This window comes from Papio anubis, chromosome 15 (genome assembly GCF_008728515.1).
Source record: "Papio anubis isolate 15944 chromosome 15, Panubis1.0, whole genome shotgun sequence".
Classification (NCBI taxonomy): Eukaryota; Metazoa; Chordata; class Mammalia; order Primates; family Cercopithecidae; genus Papio; species Papio anubis.
This window is the reverse complement of record NC_044990.1, coordinates 74054373-74072488: the sequence shown is the minus strand read 5'-3', so window position 1 is coordinate 74072488 and position 18116 is coordinate 74054373. Positions and strand designations below refer to the sequence as shown.

The following is an 18116-nucleotide window of genomic DNA, read 5'->3' as shown; positions in this document are numbered from 1 at the left end:
GAAGCCCAAACATTTTCCCAGCGGTTCTAACAGCCAAGATGCCAGAAGTGTTTCTGTGGATGGAGCTCTCCCATTGTATTTCTGGGCACAGCAATGAATCATCTGTGTTAACTGGTCTTCCAGTCCAGGGCATTTTGTCAGATTACTTTTATTAGTTAATTCTATTTGTGTTACACAAGCCAAAAATGACAGAAAGTCCTGTGTCATTCAAGAGAGTGCAAAAGCATCTTTCTTTAGGAAGGACATGCTAGAACTGTGTGCACCTTCCGGTTGGGGGCTATTTCTCCAGGCCTTGGTGTGATGTGCCGGTAGTTAGATGTCATTATTATCACAGAGGTAAGAAGCGAGAGCAGACCTCACTCCTACTCGAGAGCACCCTGCCTTTTAGAGTTTCATACCCCTACAGTGTAGTATTTCTGGAATTTTCTACATTCATGATTAGTAGAGTAGGAAACATATATTTCCATGGCAGAAATGAAAAATAGATGATTCAGATTTCAGAATACCAACTTCCAAATCCATTTCATTGCCCTGCAGTAATGACTAGATTTGGAAGTATTAATAGTTCCCCACTTCTTTCCTTATGGTTCAATGTTAGATGCTCAGTCTAACCAATGAAATGATTGAGGGGCACCGGTTTTTTTTTTTTTTTAAAGAAACATTAATTATTCTCCATTCCTTTCTTTTAGTGTGCAGATGTGGAGGATGAAGACTGGGACATATCATCCCTAGAGGAGGAGATATCTTTGGGAAAAAAATCTGGAAAAGAACAGAAGGAACCTCCACCTGTGAAAAATGAGCCACATTTTGCTCATGTGCTAAATGCCTGGGGCGCATTTAATCCTAAGGGGCCAAAGGGAGAAGGTTCGCTGCTTTCCCCTCTAATACAAGCTCAGTCCATTTTCTTATTAGTTGTGTTTCATCTTTATAAATATCTAATTAACTTATGCTAGTATATCATCAGACAAGAAAGAAAGCTGTCAGTGCTTTATGTTATTTAAATAAGGAGTGGATATGTATAACTTACTGATTCATATATATTGTTATTTTTATTTAATTATAGGACTAATCTTTAGTCTTTAAATTTTTAAATTTATTTTTATTTTTATTTTTTGAAACAGGGTGTTATTGTCACCCAGGCTGGAGTACAATGGTGCTGTCATGGCTTACTGCAGCCTTAACCTTCTAGGCTCAAGCAGCCCTCCCACCTCAGCCTCCCTAGTAACTGAGGCAGTCCTCCCACTTCGGCCTCCCAGAGTGCTGGGATTACAGGCATGGGCCACCACTCGTAGCCCCCAAATTGTTTGTATTCTTTACATTTTTTGTTTGTTTGTTTGTTTGGGTGCAGTGGCTCACGCCTGTAATCCCAGCACTTTGGGAGGCCGAGGCGGGCAGATCACGAGGTCAAGAGATCGAGACCATCCTGGCCAACATGGTGAAACCCCATCTCTACAAAAAATACAAAAATTAGTTGGGCGTGGTGGTGTGCATCTGTAGTCCCAGCTACTCGGGAGGCTGAGGCAGGTGAATCACTTGAACCTGGGAAGCGGAGGTTGCAGTGAGCTGAGATCACGCCACTGCACTGCAACCTAGCAAAAGAGTGGGACTCCGTCTCAAAAAAAAAAAATTTTTTTTTTTTTTTTTTTTTTTAGGCTATGGGGTCTCAGTATGTTGCCTAGGCTGGATTCAAACTCCTGGGCTCAAGCAATCCTCCTGCCTCAGCCCCCTGAGTAGCTGTGACTACAGATGTTCTCCACAATGCCTGGCTTTTATATTATTTTTGAAAATGTCTATACCCATATTCTCTTCATGAAGATGCCTTTTAGGAATTAAAATTTCTGATCATATACCTGAATGAGACCACTCTTCTGGCAGTTTTTCTGTATTAGTCTGTTTCCCTATTAAATATTTTTCTTCATTTTCTCCCAAGGGAGGTTTCTGTTGTAGCATTGTAGTCAGTAGGATGAAATACTATGAGATAATTACTTGAAATGATTTTCATATCCCCCAATCTAGAGCCTAGATAAGCCTAATAACTTAGTAAAGTTTTTTAAATTAGAAAATTTTAATATTTTGTCAAAGTAATTCTGGCACATGTTGAAAGCTGAGTAGTTCAGAAGGCTTCTCTTTGCCATCGCACTACCTTCATTAGTGGTACCTCTGTGCCTCTTAGTAACGGCCTTAAACCACTCTGTTGATTCATCGACTTTAGATATTAACTGTTGATGTCCTGCAAAGACAGATGGGGACTTGGCTCATTTTCACCACCCACCGCACCTCTCATGCCTTCTTCACTGTTTTTGTACTCCTACGTATAATTTTATTACTTTTTTTGTTTTTAATTAGAGATGGGGGTCTCACCAGGTTGCCCAGGCTGGTCTCAAACTCCTGGGCTCAAATGATCCTCCCGCTCCAGCCTCCCAAACTGTTGGGATTACAGATGTGAGCCACTGCACCCAGCCTGTAATTTTAAATTAATACCTGCACATCTCCACCCTTGCTCTTTTCATTTTCAGCAGCCTCTCGCCCCTTTGTAAGATAAGCTGTTGCTGCCTCTGTCCTTCACGATACCTTTTCTCTCACATTGTCCAGTTATAACATAGCTGTTGCGTAACTGGCATCAGTTATCTGTGCTGTCTAAGCGTCAACTCTAATTATTGAAAACCAAGAGACCCTGTTTGCATTACAGTGACTCTTTACACGGCCAAGAGGATGCCCTAAGGAAATTTCCTGTCTCTTTACTCCAACATCATAAACCTGTGCCCCTGGAGGAACACATTTCTACAGTCAAACTTGAGTGGAATTCTCTGCACTCTATTTCAATGGCTCAAAATCATGGAATTTTAAAATTGACTTCATTGTTAAGCCTATCTACCCTAGAAAATCTGTTTTTTAATACTTAATCCCTACTTGGCTTGCTAATTTCATCCTTCTTTCTTTACCATCTATTCACTCAGAGTCAGTAACTACAACACAAATGTACTGAGCACCTTCAACATCCAGGCCCTGAGCTGAATGCTGGGGAAGGAGTGGGAAGCAGGATGTGGCCCCTGCTGTTTGTAGGCTGCAGGGTGGAAGCTTGCATCCAAGGGTCCTGTGAGTGTATCCTAGAGATGCGACCAATTCATGGTTGGATTTTAAAGTGGCATCCTATACATAGCTCATGGGGGTTGGGAGATGAGGATTCATGAACACATTTAGACACTGAGTGATTAATGACAATATGAAATTATGGATTTTTATAGACTTGACAATGTGCTTGTTTAACCGTTGAGGCCTTCTCTTCTCCTGCCTTTCCCCACCACTTACAGGACTTCAAGAAAATGAATCAAGCACATTAAAAAGCAGCTTAGTAACTGTGACTGATTGGAGCGATTCTTCAGATGTCTAATTCCACATGTCAGAAGATTCTTCCAGAAGCCAGCAGTATTTCAGTATCACAGTGTTTCAGTAACTTGCCTCCGTGATTCCAGTGCTTCTGCCTTACTGTGTTTCCAACAGCAACACAGAGACTGATTCAAAGAACAATGGTCTCTTTAATGGCACCTATTACAGTATTGAAAATCAGATCATCAACAGTATTTCGAAGCATATAAAGGTGTTTAAGACTTCTGCTGCTGCTTAAAAATAACATGTCATTGAAGTCATAAAAAGTTTTTTCTTCAGAACGGTACTCTAGTGTTAAGTGTATTTTTTTCCAACTAATTTTTAAGTGAATTTTTTTTTAACGTACAGCAGGTTTTGGTTTGAATTACTAAAACTTTAAAAAATATTTTTCTTATGTATGCTGTAACATCATAGGTGTTTATAAAATTCTGTTAGTAGTCTTAAAATTGAATTGGTGGAACCACTAGTCCCTAAAAGTTAGTCTGGTTATTTTTCATATAGAAGTAAGTTTAATCCGAGTGTGGTGGTGTTCACCTTTAATCCCAGCTACTTGGGAGGCTGAGGTGGGCGGATCGCTTGAGCCCAGGAGTTCAAGACCAGCGTGGGCAATATAGAAGACTCCACCCCTCCACACCCCAAAAAAGTAAGTTTAGAATTAGAATATAGCTAAGTCCAATGTTAAATACATTTTCCTGAAGTACATTTGTCACATTCAGCTTTGAGAAACTGTAAGCATGTTACTATTAAATGGTTGGTTATTTTATATAGTATATTCTTTATCTTGGATATTTTATGAATAAAGTGTAGTTATTTTAATTGCCAATTTATCAGACTAAATAGAAAATATTTGAGTCATTACTGAATTCATGTATGTTTTTTTTACTTTTTAAATACCCAACATGTATTTTGAAATACCTCAAAAGTAATTTAGTTACATTCTTAAACAATGACATTGTCGAAAGTCAGAAAGTTCATATAAACTGTTTTTTGCATTTTTATAACTTGGTGGTACTATATTCTGTTTCCAAGAAAAAGTAACCTTTTAACTAAAAGATTTGTTGGGTTTTAGATCTCTTTTCATTTGTCAACCTTTTCAGTAAAGCACTCCGTTATGTCATTGTGACTGTGGCTGTGTTATTAGAGATGAATTCTGAGTTAAATTTATACTTATTAGAGGTCTTACAGAGGGAGAATCTGGCCTTGACAGCTATGCCATATCACATCCTGTCCTAATGGTTAGAACAAATCTTTATCTGTTTCCACCCACCCTGGGATCCTTTTTACTTGTAAGCCATACTTGCCCTCTAAAAAAATTTTTCCAACTTCCTAAAGGGGCTATTTCATGCAGATATACTCACTTTATATGTATGTTTCTAAAAGCTTTAGTGAAGGCTGAATCCAAGTTTCATGTAATAGGACAGAGAATGGCAATCTACAAAAATACACCATACCTAAGATGACCCATGTGTCACTTTGTTCATTCAGTTATTTATTCAACAGATATTTACAGAGGGGGGTGGAGCAAGACGGCCGAATAGGAACAGCTCCAGTCTCCAACTCCCAGCGCGAGCGACACAGAAGACCGGTGATTCCTGCATTTTCAACTGAGGTACTGGGTTCATCTCACTAGGGAGTGCCAGACAATCGGTGCTGGTCAGCTGCTGCAGCCCGACCAGTGAGAGTTGAAGCAGGGCGAGGCATCGCCTCACCTGGGAAGCGCAAGGGGAAAGGGAATCCCTTTTCCTAGCTAGGGGAACTGAGACACACAACACCTGGAAAATCGGGTAACTCCTACCCCAATACTGCGCTTTAAGCAAACAGGCACACCAGGAGATTATATCCCACACCTGGCCGGGAGGGTCCCACGCCCACGGAGCCTCCCTCATTGCTAGCACAGCAGTCTGCGATCTAACCGCAAGGCAGCAGCGAGGCTGGGGGAGGGGTGCCCGCCATTGCTGAGGCTTTAGTAGGTAAACAAAGCTGCTGGGAAGCTCGAACTGGGTGGAGCTCACAGCAGCTCAAGGAAACCTGCCTGTCTCTGTAGACTCCACCTCTGGGGACAGGGCACAGCTAAACAACAACTAAAGCAGCAGAAACCTCTGCAGACGCAAACAACTCTGTCTGACAGCTTTGAAGAGAGCAGTGGATCACCCAACACGGAGGCTGAGATCTGAGAAGGGACAGACTGCCTGCTCAAGTGGGTCCTTGACCCCTGAGTAGCCTAACTGGGAGACATCCCCCACTAGGGGCAGTCTGACACCCCACACCTCACAGGGTGGAGTACACCCCTGAGAGGAAGCCTCCAAAGCAAGAATCAGACAGGTACACTCGCTGTTCAGCAATATTCTATCTTCTGCAGCCTCTGCTGCTGACACCCAGGCAAACAGGGTCTGGAGTGGACCTCAGGCAATCTCCAACAGACCTACAGCTGCGGGTCCTGACTGTTAGAAGGAAAACTATCAAACAGGAAGGACACCTACACCAAAACCCCATCAGTACGTCACCGTCATCATGAAAGACCAGAGGCAGATAAAATCACAAAGATGGGGAAAAAGCAGGGCAGAAAAGCTGGAAATTCAAAAAATAAGAGCGCATCTTCCCCGGCAAAGGAGCGCAGCTCATTGCCAGCAACGGATCAAAGCTTGACGGAGAATGACTTTGATGAGATGAGAGAAGAAGGCTTCAGTCCATCAAACTTCTCAGAGCTAAAGGAGGAATTACGTACCCAGCGCAAAGAAACTAAAAATCTTGAAAAAAAGTGGAAGAATTGATGGCTAGAGTAATTAATGCAGAGAAGGTCATAAATGAAATGAAAGAGATGAAAACCATGACACGAGAAATACGTGACAAATGCACAAGCTTCAGTAACCGACTCGATCAACTGGAAGAAAGAGTATCAGCGATTGAGGATCAAATGAATGAAATGAAGCGAGAAGAGAAACCAAAAGAAAAAAGAAGAAAAAGAAATGAACAAAGCCTGCAAGAAGTATGGGATTATGTAAAAAGACCAAATCTACGCCTGATTGGGGTGCCTGAAAGTGAGGGGGAAGATGGAACCAAGTTGGAAAACACTTCAGGATATCATCCAGGAGAACTTCCCCAACCCAGTAGGGCAGGCCAACATTCAAATCCAGGAAATACAGAGAACGCCATAAAGATACTCCTCGAGAAGAGCAACTCCAAGACACATAATTGCCAGATTCACCAAAGTTGAAATGAAGGAAAAAATCTTAAGGGCAGCCAGAGAGAAAGGTCGGGTTACCCACAAAGGGAAGCCCATCAGACTAACAGCAGACCTCTCGGCAGAAACTCTACAAGCCAGAAGAGAGTGGGGGCCAGTATTCAACATTCTTAAAGAAAAGAATTTTAAACCCAGAATTTCATATCCAGCCAAACTAAGTTTCATAAGTGAAGGAGAAATAAAATCCTTTACAGATAAGCAAATGCTTAGAGATTTTGTCACCACTAGGCCTGCCTTACAAGAGACCCTGAACGAAGCACTCAACATGGAAAGGAACAACCGGTACCAGCCATTGCAAAAACATGCCAAAATGTAAAGACCATCGAGGCTAGGAAGAAACTGCATCAACTAACGAGCAAAATAACCAGTTAATATCATAATGGCAGGATCAAGTTCACACATAACAATCTTAACCTTAAATGTAAATGGACTAAATGCTCCAATGAAAAGACACAGACTGGCAAACTGGATAAAGAGTCAAGACCCATCAGTCTGCTGTATTCAGGAGACCCATCTCACACGCAGAGACATACATAGGCTCAAAATAAAGGGATGGAGGAAGATTTACCAAGCAAATGGAGAACAAAAAAAAGCAGGGGTTGCAATCCTAGTCTCTGATAAAACAGACTTTAAACCATCAAAGATTAAAAGATATAAAGAAGGCCATTACATAATGGTAAAGGGATCAATTCAACAGGAAGAGCTAACTATCCTAAATATATATGCACCCAATACAGGAGCACCCAGATTCATAAAGCAAGTCCTTAGAGACTTACAAAGAGACTTAGACTCCCATACAATAATAATGGGAGACTTCAACACTCCACTGTCAACATTAGACAGATCAACGAGACAGAAAGTTAACAAGGATGTCCAGGAATTGAACTCATCTCTGCAGCAAGCAGACCTAATAGACATCTATAGAACTCTCCACCCCAAATCAACAGAATATACATTCTTCTCAGCACCACATCACACTTATTCCAAAATTGACCACGTAATTGGAAGTAAAGCACTCCTCAGCAAATGTACAAGAACAGAAATTATAACAAACTGTCTCTCAGACCACAGTGCAATCAAATTAGAACTCAGGACTAAGAAACTCAATCAAAACCGCTCAGCTATATGGAAACTGAACAACCTGCTCCTGAATGACTACTGGGTACATAACGAAATGAAGGCAGAAATAAAGATGTTCTTTGAAACCAATGAGAACAAAGATACAACATACCAGAATCTCTGGGACACATTTAAAGCAGTGTGTAGAGGAAATTTATAGCACTAAATGCCCACAAGAGAAGCAGGGAAGATCTAAAATTGACCTCTAACTCACAATTAAAAAGACAGAAGCAAACAAACATTTGAAAGCTAGCAGAAGGCAAGAAATAATAAGATCAGAGAAAGAACTGAAGGAGATAGAGACATAAAAACCCTCCAAAATCAATGAATCCAGGAGTTGGTTTTGAAGATCAACAAAATTGACAGACTGCTAGCAAAGGCTGGCAAAAGAGAAGAATCAAATAGGCGCAATAAAAAATGATAAAGGAGATATCACCACCGACCCCACAGAAATACAAACTACCATCAGAGAATACTATGACACCTCTACGCAAATAAACTAGAAAATCTAGAAGAAATGGATACTTTCCTGGACACTTACACTCTTCAGAATACTAAACCAGGAGATTTGAATCCTGAATATAGACCAATAGCAGGCTGAAATTGAGGCCCGTAATTAATAGCCACCAACGAAAAAAGTCCAGGACCAGATGGATTCACAGCTGAATTCTACCAGAGGTACAAGGAGGGCTGACATTCCTTCTGAAACTATTCCAGTAATAGAAAGAGATACTCCTAACTCTCTTTATGAGGCCAACATCATCCTGATACCAAAGCCTGGCAGAACCCCACAACAAAAAGAATTTTAGACCAATATCCCTGATGAACATCGTGCAAAAATCCTCAATAAAATACTGGCGGCCAGTTCAGCAGCATATAAAACATCCACCATGATCAAAATTGGGCTTCATCCCTGGGATGCAAGGCTGGTTCAACATTCGCAAATCAATAAACATAGTAACATATAAACAGAACCAAAGATTAAAAGAGCCACATGATTATCTCAATAGATGAAAAACGACAAAATTCAGCAGCCTTCATGCTAAAAGCTCAATAAATTAGGTGTGTTGGAGCATTACCTCAAAATAATAAGAGCTATTTATGACAAACCCACAGCCAATATCACACTGAATGGGCAAAACTGGAAAAATTCCCTTGAAAACTGGCACAGACAGGGATGCCCTGTCTCACCACTCTATTCAACATAGTGTTGGAAGTTCTAGCTAGGGCAATCAGGCAGAGAAAGAAATCAAGAAATTCAGTTAGGAAAAGAAAGAAGTCAAATTGTCCCTGTTTGCAGATGACATGATTGTATATTTAGAAAATCCCATTGTCTCAGCCAAAAGAGCTCCTGAAGCTGATAAGCAACTTCAGCAGAGTCTCAAGGATACAGAATTAATGTGCAAAATCACAAACATTCTTATACACCAGTAACAGACAGAGAGCCAAATCATGAATGAACTTCCATTCCACCATTTATTTCGAGAGGTAAATACCTAGGAATCCAACTTACAAGGGATGTAAAGGACCTCTTCAAGAGGAACTACAAACCACTGCTCAGTGAAATAAAAGAGGACACAAACGATGGAAGAGGAGCACACCATGCTCATGGATAGGAAGAATCAATATCGTGAAAATGGCCATACTGCCCAAGGTAATTTATAGATTCAATGCCATTCCCATCAAGCTACCAATGAGTTTCTTCACAGAATTGGAAAAAACTGCTTCAAAAGTTCATATGGAACCAAAAGAGCCTGCATCTCCAAGACAATCCCTAAGTCAAAAAGAACAAAGCTGGAGTATCCACACTACCTGACTTCAAAATATGCTACAAGGCTACAGTAACCAAAACAGCATGAGGTAGTGGTACCAAAACAGAGATACAGACCAATGGAACAGAGACAGGAGTCCTCAGAAATAATACCACACATCTACAGCCATCAGATCTTTGTTGACAAACCTAGAAGAGAAACAAGAAATGGGGAAAGGATTCCCTATTTAATAAAGAGGGTGCTGGGGAAAATTGGCTAGCCATAAGTAGAAAGCTGAAACTGGATCCTTTCCTTACTCCTTATACGAAAAATTAATTCAAGATGGATTAGAGACTTAAATGTTAGACCTAATACCATAAAAACCCTAAGAAAACCTAGGTAGTACCATTCAGGACATAGGCATGGGGAAAGACTTCATGTCTAAAACACAAAAGCAATGGCAGCAAAAGCTAAAATTGACAAATGGGATCTCATTAAACTAAAGGCTTCTGCACAGCAAAAGAAACTACCATCAGAGTGAACAGGCAGCCTACAGAATGGGAGAAAATTTTGCAATCCTACTCATCTGACAAAGGGCTAATATCCAGAACCTACAAGAACTCGAGCAGGAATTTACAAGAAAAAACAAACAACCCCATCAAAAAGTGGGCAAAGGATATGAGACAGACATTTCTCAAAGAAGACATTCATACACAGCCAACAGACACATGAAAAATGCTCATCATCACTGGCCATCAGGAAATGCAAATCAAAACCACAATGAGATACCATCTCACACCAGTTAGAATGGCGATCATTAAAAGTCCAGGAAGCAACAGGTGCTGGAGGATATGGAGAAATAGGAACACTTTTACACTGTTGGTGGGATTGTAAACTAGTTCAACCATTATATGGAAAACAGTATGGCAATTCCTCAGGATCTATAGAACTAGATGTACCATATGACAGCCATCCCATTACTGGGTATATACTCAAAAGGATTATAAATCATGCTGCTCTAAAGACACATGCGTATGTTTATTGCAGCACTATTCATAACAGCAAGACTTAGATGCTTAAATGTCCATCAGTGACAGACTGGATTAAGAAAATGTGGCACATATACACCATGCAATACTATGCAGCCATAAAAGGATGAGTTTGTGTCCTTTGTAGGGACATGGATGCAGCTGGAAACCATCATTCTTAGCAAACCCCACAGAACAGAAAACAAACACTGCATGTTCTCACTCATAGGTAGGGAGCTGAACAATGAGATCACTTGGACTTCGGGGAAGGGGAGACATCACACACGGGGCCTATAAAGCCCAGGGGAAGGAGGCAGAGGGGAGGGATTGCATTGGGAGTTATACCTGATGTAAATGTCGAGTTGATGGGTGTTGACGAGTTGATGGGTGCAGCACAGCAACATGGCACAAGTATACATATGTAACAAACCTGCACGTTATGCACATGTACCCTAGAACTTAAAGTATAATATTAATAAAAAATAAATTAAAAAAAAAAGATATTTATAGAACCACTTGGTCTGGTTTGGTTTTGAACATGCACTAATTCATTTAATTACAACTTTGTGATGTCGTTATTGTTATAATCCTCATCCTAAAGGTGTGAGAAACTGAGAGTGATTAAGTAACTTGCCAGAAGCCATGCAGGTACAAAGTGTCAAGGGGAGACTGTAAGCCAGGTCTCTATTCCGTGTTTTGTGTCTGCCATGTTTTCATTCCTGAGCAGAAGGGCTTGGGGAAATAAACTTTTGCTAAGTAAACCCAGTATTTAAATTAAGTCACTACATCTGTGTCTTAAAAGTCCCCTTTTAACTTACCTGGTGAGTTGTATCTTTTTTTCTTTTTTTTTAATTGAGACAGTGTCTCACTCCGTTGCCCAGGCTTGAGTGCAGTGGTGCCATCTCAGCTCACTACAACCTCCGCCTCCCAGATTCAAGCGATTCTTGTGCCTCAGCCTCCCGAGTAGCTGGGATTACAGGTGCCCACCACCATGCCTGGTTTAATTTTTTTTGTATTTTTAGTAGAGACGGGGTTTCACCATGTTGGCCAGGCTGGTCTCGAACTCCCAACCTCAAATGATCCACCCACCTTATCCTCCCAAAGTGCTGGGATTCTAGGCGTGAGCCACCGCGCCCGGCTGCATCTCATTTTTTGTATAAAATTTGGTTTGTTCGTTTTTGAGGGGAACCATTCCTTTATGTTGCCCCTTACTGATGCCCAACTAATGTGTTTCTGGTTTCTAACGGACCTTCATCCCCCACCCTCCCTAAATTCTTCAGTATAATCTAAGCGTTATCTTCACCAGTTTTGAATAACAAATTTGTTTGAAATGCAAACCGACACAACCCTGTGCCACACTGGCCTGTAGGACCTAATCTACCTTTATGTCTTTCAGTTAATTTGTATTTCTGCAAAAGATATTTCAAGGATTATCAAGGTATGGAATTTTTTATTTTTATTTTTAACAAACTTGTTCATTTCCTTTTCTTTCCATTGAGCACCTCTGAAACAATGTGATTTTTCTTTTAAGTCTTTCACACTTCAGGAAAATACTACATTCATCCATGTTGTGATTCATATCAGACAGTTTCTTACTCAAAGATAACACATACCAATTCTTACTCATATTTTGAAAGTATATTTTACCCTAGACTGTCTGGTTCAAAGGCCTAGTTTTGACATCACTGTGGCAAATTACTTAAGCGCTGTGCTTTCATTTCTGTTTCTGTAAATGCAGGATGAAAACAGTATGTATCTCCTAGGATGGCTGTGAGGAGTGAGTGAGACAGGACATGAAAGGCATGTATTAACTGTGATAAATGTTGCCCTTGTGGGCATGTTATATAGGGCTGGCTGTAGGAGGAAGGCTGTGTCTTTGTTCAGAAATCCCTGGAACAACTTAAATGTCTTTAGAAATGACAAGTGTCTCAGTTATCCAGTTAGTTCCATAAACAGGTTCTGGAAGACAGACTAGATAGAACTCAGCCCGTCAGTTCTGAGTGAGGCACATACCACGTGGGCTTGGGATGTCCTTAACCCATTTATGCCTAAGGTTGCAATTTTTTGAATTTTTCCAATCAGACCTTGGCAATGACCTTGAGCAGTAGGATATAAATAACTCCTACATGCTTAGCGTTCCAATAATGGAACACTAGGCATAAACAGGTTTTAATTGGCTCCACAGTCAACCACGACCAATATCTCTATCTCAGCTTCTGCTGATGCCCTAGTTCAGGGCTCTGCATTCTGTGCCAGGGACGCTCAGCCCCTTCACATGGATGTGCCACATGACAGGCAATAATATATTGGCCCCAGTAGCCCTTCCTGGAGCAGTCATAATGAATTACAGTCATGACAGACACATGTAAGAAACTAACATTTGCTAAATATGTACATGAGTCTTCATCGCAGCATCATTTATGAAAACAACTAAACAGTCACTAATGGTGCCAGTGGAATAAATCAGAGAACATCCCCTGCTACGTAACTCTCTGCATACATCAAAGAGAATGGTGTGGCTTTGCTTTTTCAACAATATGAGCGGCCATGGGCATGTGGATATGGCCATGAATGAGCAAGATTCTCTGATCCTGTAGAAGTTAAGTTATGCCAGATAACTTGCTGCTTCAAAAAAATATTTAGCTTTTTAAATACATGTTGTAGAATACTAAAAACAACAACAAAAACTAGAATTTGCCTGTATGCAGCCAATAACATGTCTATTTAACCTGGACACCTTTTGAGGAATATTCTCAGATTGCCGCCATGCTGTTTATAAGACATTGTTCCTTATATACCTGTGTATGAATGAAAAGAAACATAAGGAGTGGGTATGAAGACTTCTATCTATGAATGATGAAAAAGGCTAGAGTACGAATACTTCTTGAACTTTTGGTAGTAAATGTAGAAAACATTTTACAAATCCTGTAAATAACCTGTTTATTTTTTATAGAAAGCCACAACAGAAAATGATTAGTATATAACTGTGTAAGAACACTTACATCCATTGCAATCAACAAATGCTTCAAATGCATATTTTAAAAATAGTTTTGAGTGTTAATTATGGGAGGGCCTTGGGATCATTTTGTGAACAGTTCGCTTTTATAACAAACTCAAGATGCAGCTTGCCAGTGAGCTCTTTTAGACATAAGCGTTTTTATCAAACTGTTTTGAAGGGTTTGTTGTTTTAAAATCTTCTCCACCATGATACTTTGTCCGAGAAGACATGACAGATGTGGCCCCGTTGTATGCGTATCTGAAAGGTAAAACATAGTTTGGTAGGTCCTATTCTACGCATAGGGCAAACAAAAATGGGAAGAAACTGTTTCAGCCCGTCTTTGCCAATATCTAAATGTAAGTCTTCCTCTTTCTTAGATAGCTTTCTTCTCTCTTGCCCCAAGAAGGATTTTCAGTGTCATTTCTGAATAACTGGTGGGATGGACACTCTCTGCAGAAGAAACTCATGACTTGGTCATTTGTTCAGTTATCCTCTTACAAAACCATGTTTTAAAACTCGTCTTCCTGGAACCTAGGAGACTTAGTGGAGGCCATCAACATTCCTGCCTACCTACAGGAAAATTATGATGAGGCCAAAGTGAAGAACATGTCCTCATATTCAGACCCTTATTTCTTACAGAATTTTCTTTGGAATATAATAATGGTAAAACTGTAAAAAATTAACTGTACTCCTAACCTCTTCCAATTCTGGGTTTTGGAAGTTTCTAAGAATCATATGAACTATCTGTAAGTTGTCCCACATGCCATGATTTAGAATAGCCTTCGACTTTTTAACAGATCATTTTTGTCTCTTTTTCATACCTGGGTGTTTTGTTGTTGTCAGATATCGAAAAGCAAAATATGACACCACCAATTATGCACAGTGAGGCTCCTGCCCATCCAATAAACAGAGCGGCTCCTAATTCATACCTGTGAGAAAGCATTACACAAGTATTACAGCTCACTTATTTGGGGGAGTAAACAGTATTTAACACTGAGAGTCAACATTTACTAAATGCTCATTATGTTTTTTTGCTATTGAAAATTGTAAAGGAAATAATAACGCCTTGTGGCTGTAAAATGCTGTAAACTCTTCCCAAAGTGTTTTTATAGCCATTAGACCATCCCAACCTCCTGAAAGGAAATGAGGGCATCCACGGGGGCAAGGTCAAAGCAAAAGTAGTCACGGCCAGGGTCTCCTGACTCAGCCAACACCTTTCCTCTGCACTCTGCCTTAACCTTGCCAAGCTTTCCATCTATTTATTCTGTTCTGCAGTGCAAATCATGTAGGCAGACTGTAGTTAGAAAACGAAAGGTTGCTTTTGCTGTCATCTTAGTTCAATTTAGTAAATGTTTACTAAGCACCTGCTATGTGCAAATCGTCATTAATCACTGCAGTCTAGTGGGGAAATGAATCAATAGCTATCATTTAGTGATAAATTACTATTAAGCATCGCCCAGATGGCAGGTCATAGTGCTCTGCCGATGACCACAGCAGGAGCAGATGCAAAGATAAACGAGACAGTCCTTCCCGGGGAAGGCCATGAAACAAATGTATGAACAGTGCTCCTGAGGACAAAAAAACAAGATCACTTACAGTAGCGGACTAGAGGAAATCCTTTCAGTTCACCCAGAGAACAAGGAATGAGAAAAGTACACCAGAATCTCAGCGACTATGTGTGTTCTCATGTTTGTTTAGCTTTCTCCAGAAGAATAGGTTGATTTTAGGTTTTTGTTTGTTTTTATAAAGAGTAACTCTCATTTGGGGCCCATAAACTTCCATTGCAAGACAAAAGAAATCTCGGTGCTTTTCAGTGTAAAATAAAGCCAGGGTCGGAGGGTCTGTTTTGATAGCACAGAATCCATAGGGGAAATGAGGCAAGAGAGTAAGAGGTCCAGGAGAAGGCAACACAGGGCCCAAGGTTAGTTCCATCCCCAGGGCGCAGGGGAGCCAAGTTCAAGAGCCAAGGCCAGGCTTCAGTATCAGATCGAGGCCACCCAGTGCTGCCTGGGGTTGTCCTGAGCCTTGCTGCACCCCCTCCTACTTGAAGCGTCACTATCTCTGAACTCTGGCTCTGCACATGGGCAGGCTTTCTGGTGTGGTCTGAGTGGCAGGCAGAGTGGTGTAATAGGATGGGCCCATCACTAGCCAGGAGAGCAGGAAGCAGGGTGTGCTTTTAATCAAGCATGCATGGTACCTGGCACTGGCATCCTATTTTAGTGAACCTCAGTATTTTAAGACACATTGATCAGGGACACGGGGCCCACGTGTGCATTTGCAGTTGGGATGGAGTTATGTGCACAATAATGCTGCTCTGTGAGCCTTTCTTTACTCACTCTTGTGTTGCCTTTCCTGGGACATCAGGGTGATCGATGGGGCAAGGAACCGCTGCAACAGAACAACTAGGGGGAAGCCCCTCCTGCTCTGGAGCACTCACTGTGCTCTGGCATCTGAGAAACGTAAGCGGGCTCCGTTAAGGGGCAATGGCAGAGACAGAGGGTTTGTATAAGTGGGGATACAAACACTTCGGTCTGCACACACACCCTCTGCCTTAACCTTGCCAAGCTTTCCATGTGTTTATTCTGTTCTGCAGCGCAAATCATGTAGGCAGACTGTAGTTAGAAAACGAAAGGTTGCTTTTGCTGTCATGTTAGTTCACACACAGACATACACACACACACACACACACACACACACACACACAGGAGGACTGAGCACGAAGTCCACAAGTGAAAAAAGAGTTGGCCAGATCAGGAATGCTGAACTGGGAGTTTCAGAAAAGATACTTTCATTAAATATTGTGTTACACATCTGAAAAAGATGCCCTGGATTTCTGCAGTCAGCCCTGCTTTTATGTTATTTTAACGAGATTATGCACAGACAACAAGCAGCATGCCTGCCAAACTGGAGGTGCATGTCATTTGGCCCCTGAAACACCTGGAAATCCTAGAAGATGGCATCAGATCTGTCTGTTGGCACCCTTTTTACTGCAGACAGCTAAAGGAGTGAGCATAACTGTAAAGTTCTGCATGAAGTATATTATTATAGGATGACTATAATTGTATAACACTTGCTATTTTTCTCTACTTTTTTTTTCCCAGTACAGGTTAGGTTATCTTCTCTCCTGAAACTATACCTTAATATTACTCTTAGTGTAAATATGCCCTGAAAACATGGTCTGAGATTTTTGTGAAAATATTGAACTTCACTAAAATAGAATGCCAGTGCCAGATACCATGGTTGATTACAAATAGATAAATATCGAATTATTAAGAGTGGCCAGTTGGGGGATGAAGATGATAGAAATCATAAGCATAGCTTGGCACAATGAGTTCACTGAAAGAAGCATTACAAACACAGATACAGTATTACTACAAATTACAGGATAAATTACCCAGGTGGATGAGGAAGTGAGTCTACATTAATTTAAGCCATATTGAAACTTTCTGGAGGAATTTAGGAATCATGAGTTTGGCTTATATTAATATTTAATATCTTTTAAAATATATCCTTTTTATGTATCTTTTTCTTTTTTGAGATGGAGTCTCACTGTGTCACCCAGGCTGGAGTGCAATGGTGTAATCTTAGCTCACTGCAACCTCTACCTCTCGGGTTCAAGCAATTCTCCTGCCTCAGCCTCCCCAGTAGTTGGGATTACAGGTGTGTGCCACCATGCCCAACTAATTTTTGTATTTTTAGTAGAGATGGGGTTTCCCAATGTTGGCCAAGCTGGTCTTGAACTCCTGACCTCAGGTGATCCACCCACCTCAGCCTCCTAAAGGGCTGAGATTACAGGTGTGAGCCACCACACATGGCCTTTTTTGAAAAATATCTTAAGTCACTACATATTGACTCTATTCCAAGGAAAAAAATCATTTCCATTTGAATTTCAGTGTGAATTATGTTGGAGACAAACATTTAATAGACAGTATCCATTTAGAGATGATTTCAGAAACCATACGTCTACCCCAGAATTTTTTTTTAATTTAGTGGCATGTTCTTTCAGAGACTTTTCCTTCTTTCTGTTGAAAGATATATCACAAACTTACTCAACAGTGACTTTAATTCACATCTCTCCGTGTGTATCTGGCAAAAACTGACATGTGTTTGTATGTTTATTGCGGCACTATTCAAAATAGCAAAGACTTGGAACCAACCCAAATGTCTATCAGTGATAGACTGGATTAAGAAAATGTGGCACATATACACCATGGAATAGTACGCAGCCATAAAAAAGGATGAGTTCATGTCCTTGGCAGGGACATGGATGAAGCTGGAAACCATCATTCTCAGCAAACTATCACAAGGATGGAAAACCAAACACAACATGTTCTCACTCACAGGTGGGAATTAAACAATGAGACTTGGACACAGGGTGGGGGCTAGTGGGGAAGGATAGCATTGGGAGAAATACCTAATGTAAATGATGAGTTGATGGGTACAGCAAACCAACATGGCACATGTAAACCTATGTATCAAACCTGCACGTTGTGCACATGTACCCTAGAACTTAAAGTACAATAAAAACCCCCCCACACACACAAATAAAAATAAAAAAACACAAATAACAGACAAAAAAAAACCTGACGTGT

At 40.7% G+C, this 18116-nt stretch overlaps 2 protein-coding genes across 9 annotated transcripts in view; one reads left to right on the top strand and one right to left on the bottom strand.

The window, feature by feature from the left end:
• DZIP1 (DAZ interacting zinc finger protein 1) overlaps window positions 1–4504 on the top strand; it is a 63275-nt gene extending 58771 nt beyond the window's left edge. For 4 of the 6 annotated variants that reach the window (XM_017951362.3, XM_031655604.1, XM_031655601.1 and 1 more), the window contains one exon: window positions 690–1022. In XM_017951362.3, coding sequence (XP_017806851.1) covers window positions 690–953 — 264 coding nt within the window. In that variant the 3' untranslated portion in view covers window positions 954–1022. Of the gene's footprint in view, window positions 1–689; window positions 1023–3311 lie in introns of those variants that run through there. The other 2 variants (XM_031655603.1, XM_017951363.2) reach the window with 2 other exon arrangements.
• Window positions 4505–13449: 8945 nt separating this feature from the next.
• Window positions 13450–18116, bottom strand: part of CLDN10 (claudin 10) — a 124124-nt gene continuing 119457 nt past the window's right edge. For all 3 annotated transcript variants that reach the window (XM_017951359.3, XM_017951360.3, XM_003913999.4), the window contains exons 4-5: window positions 14346–14453; window positions 13450–13782 (exon numbers count right to left, since the gene is read on the bottom strand). In XM_017951359.3, coding sequence (XP_017806848.1) covers window positions 13668–13782; window positions 14346–14453 — 223 coding nt within the window. In that variant the 3' untranslated portion in view covers window positions 13450–13667. The remainder of the gene's footprint in view (window positions 13783–14345; window positions 14454–18116) is intronic.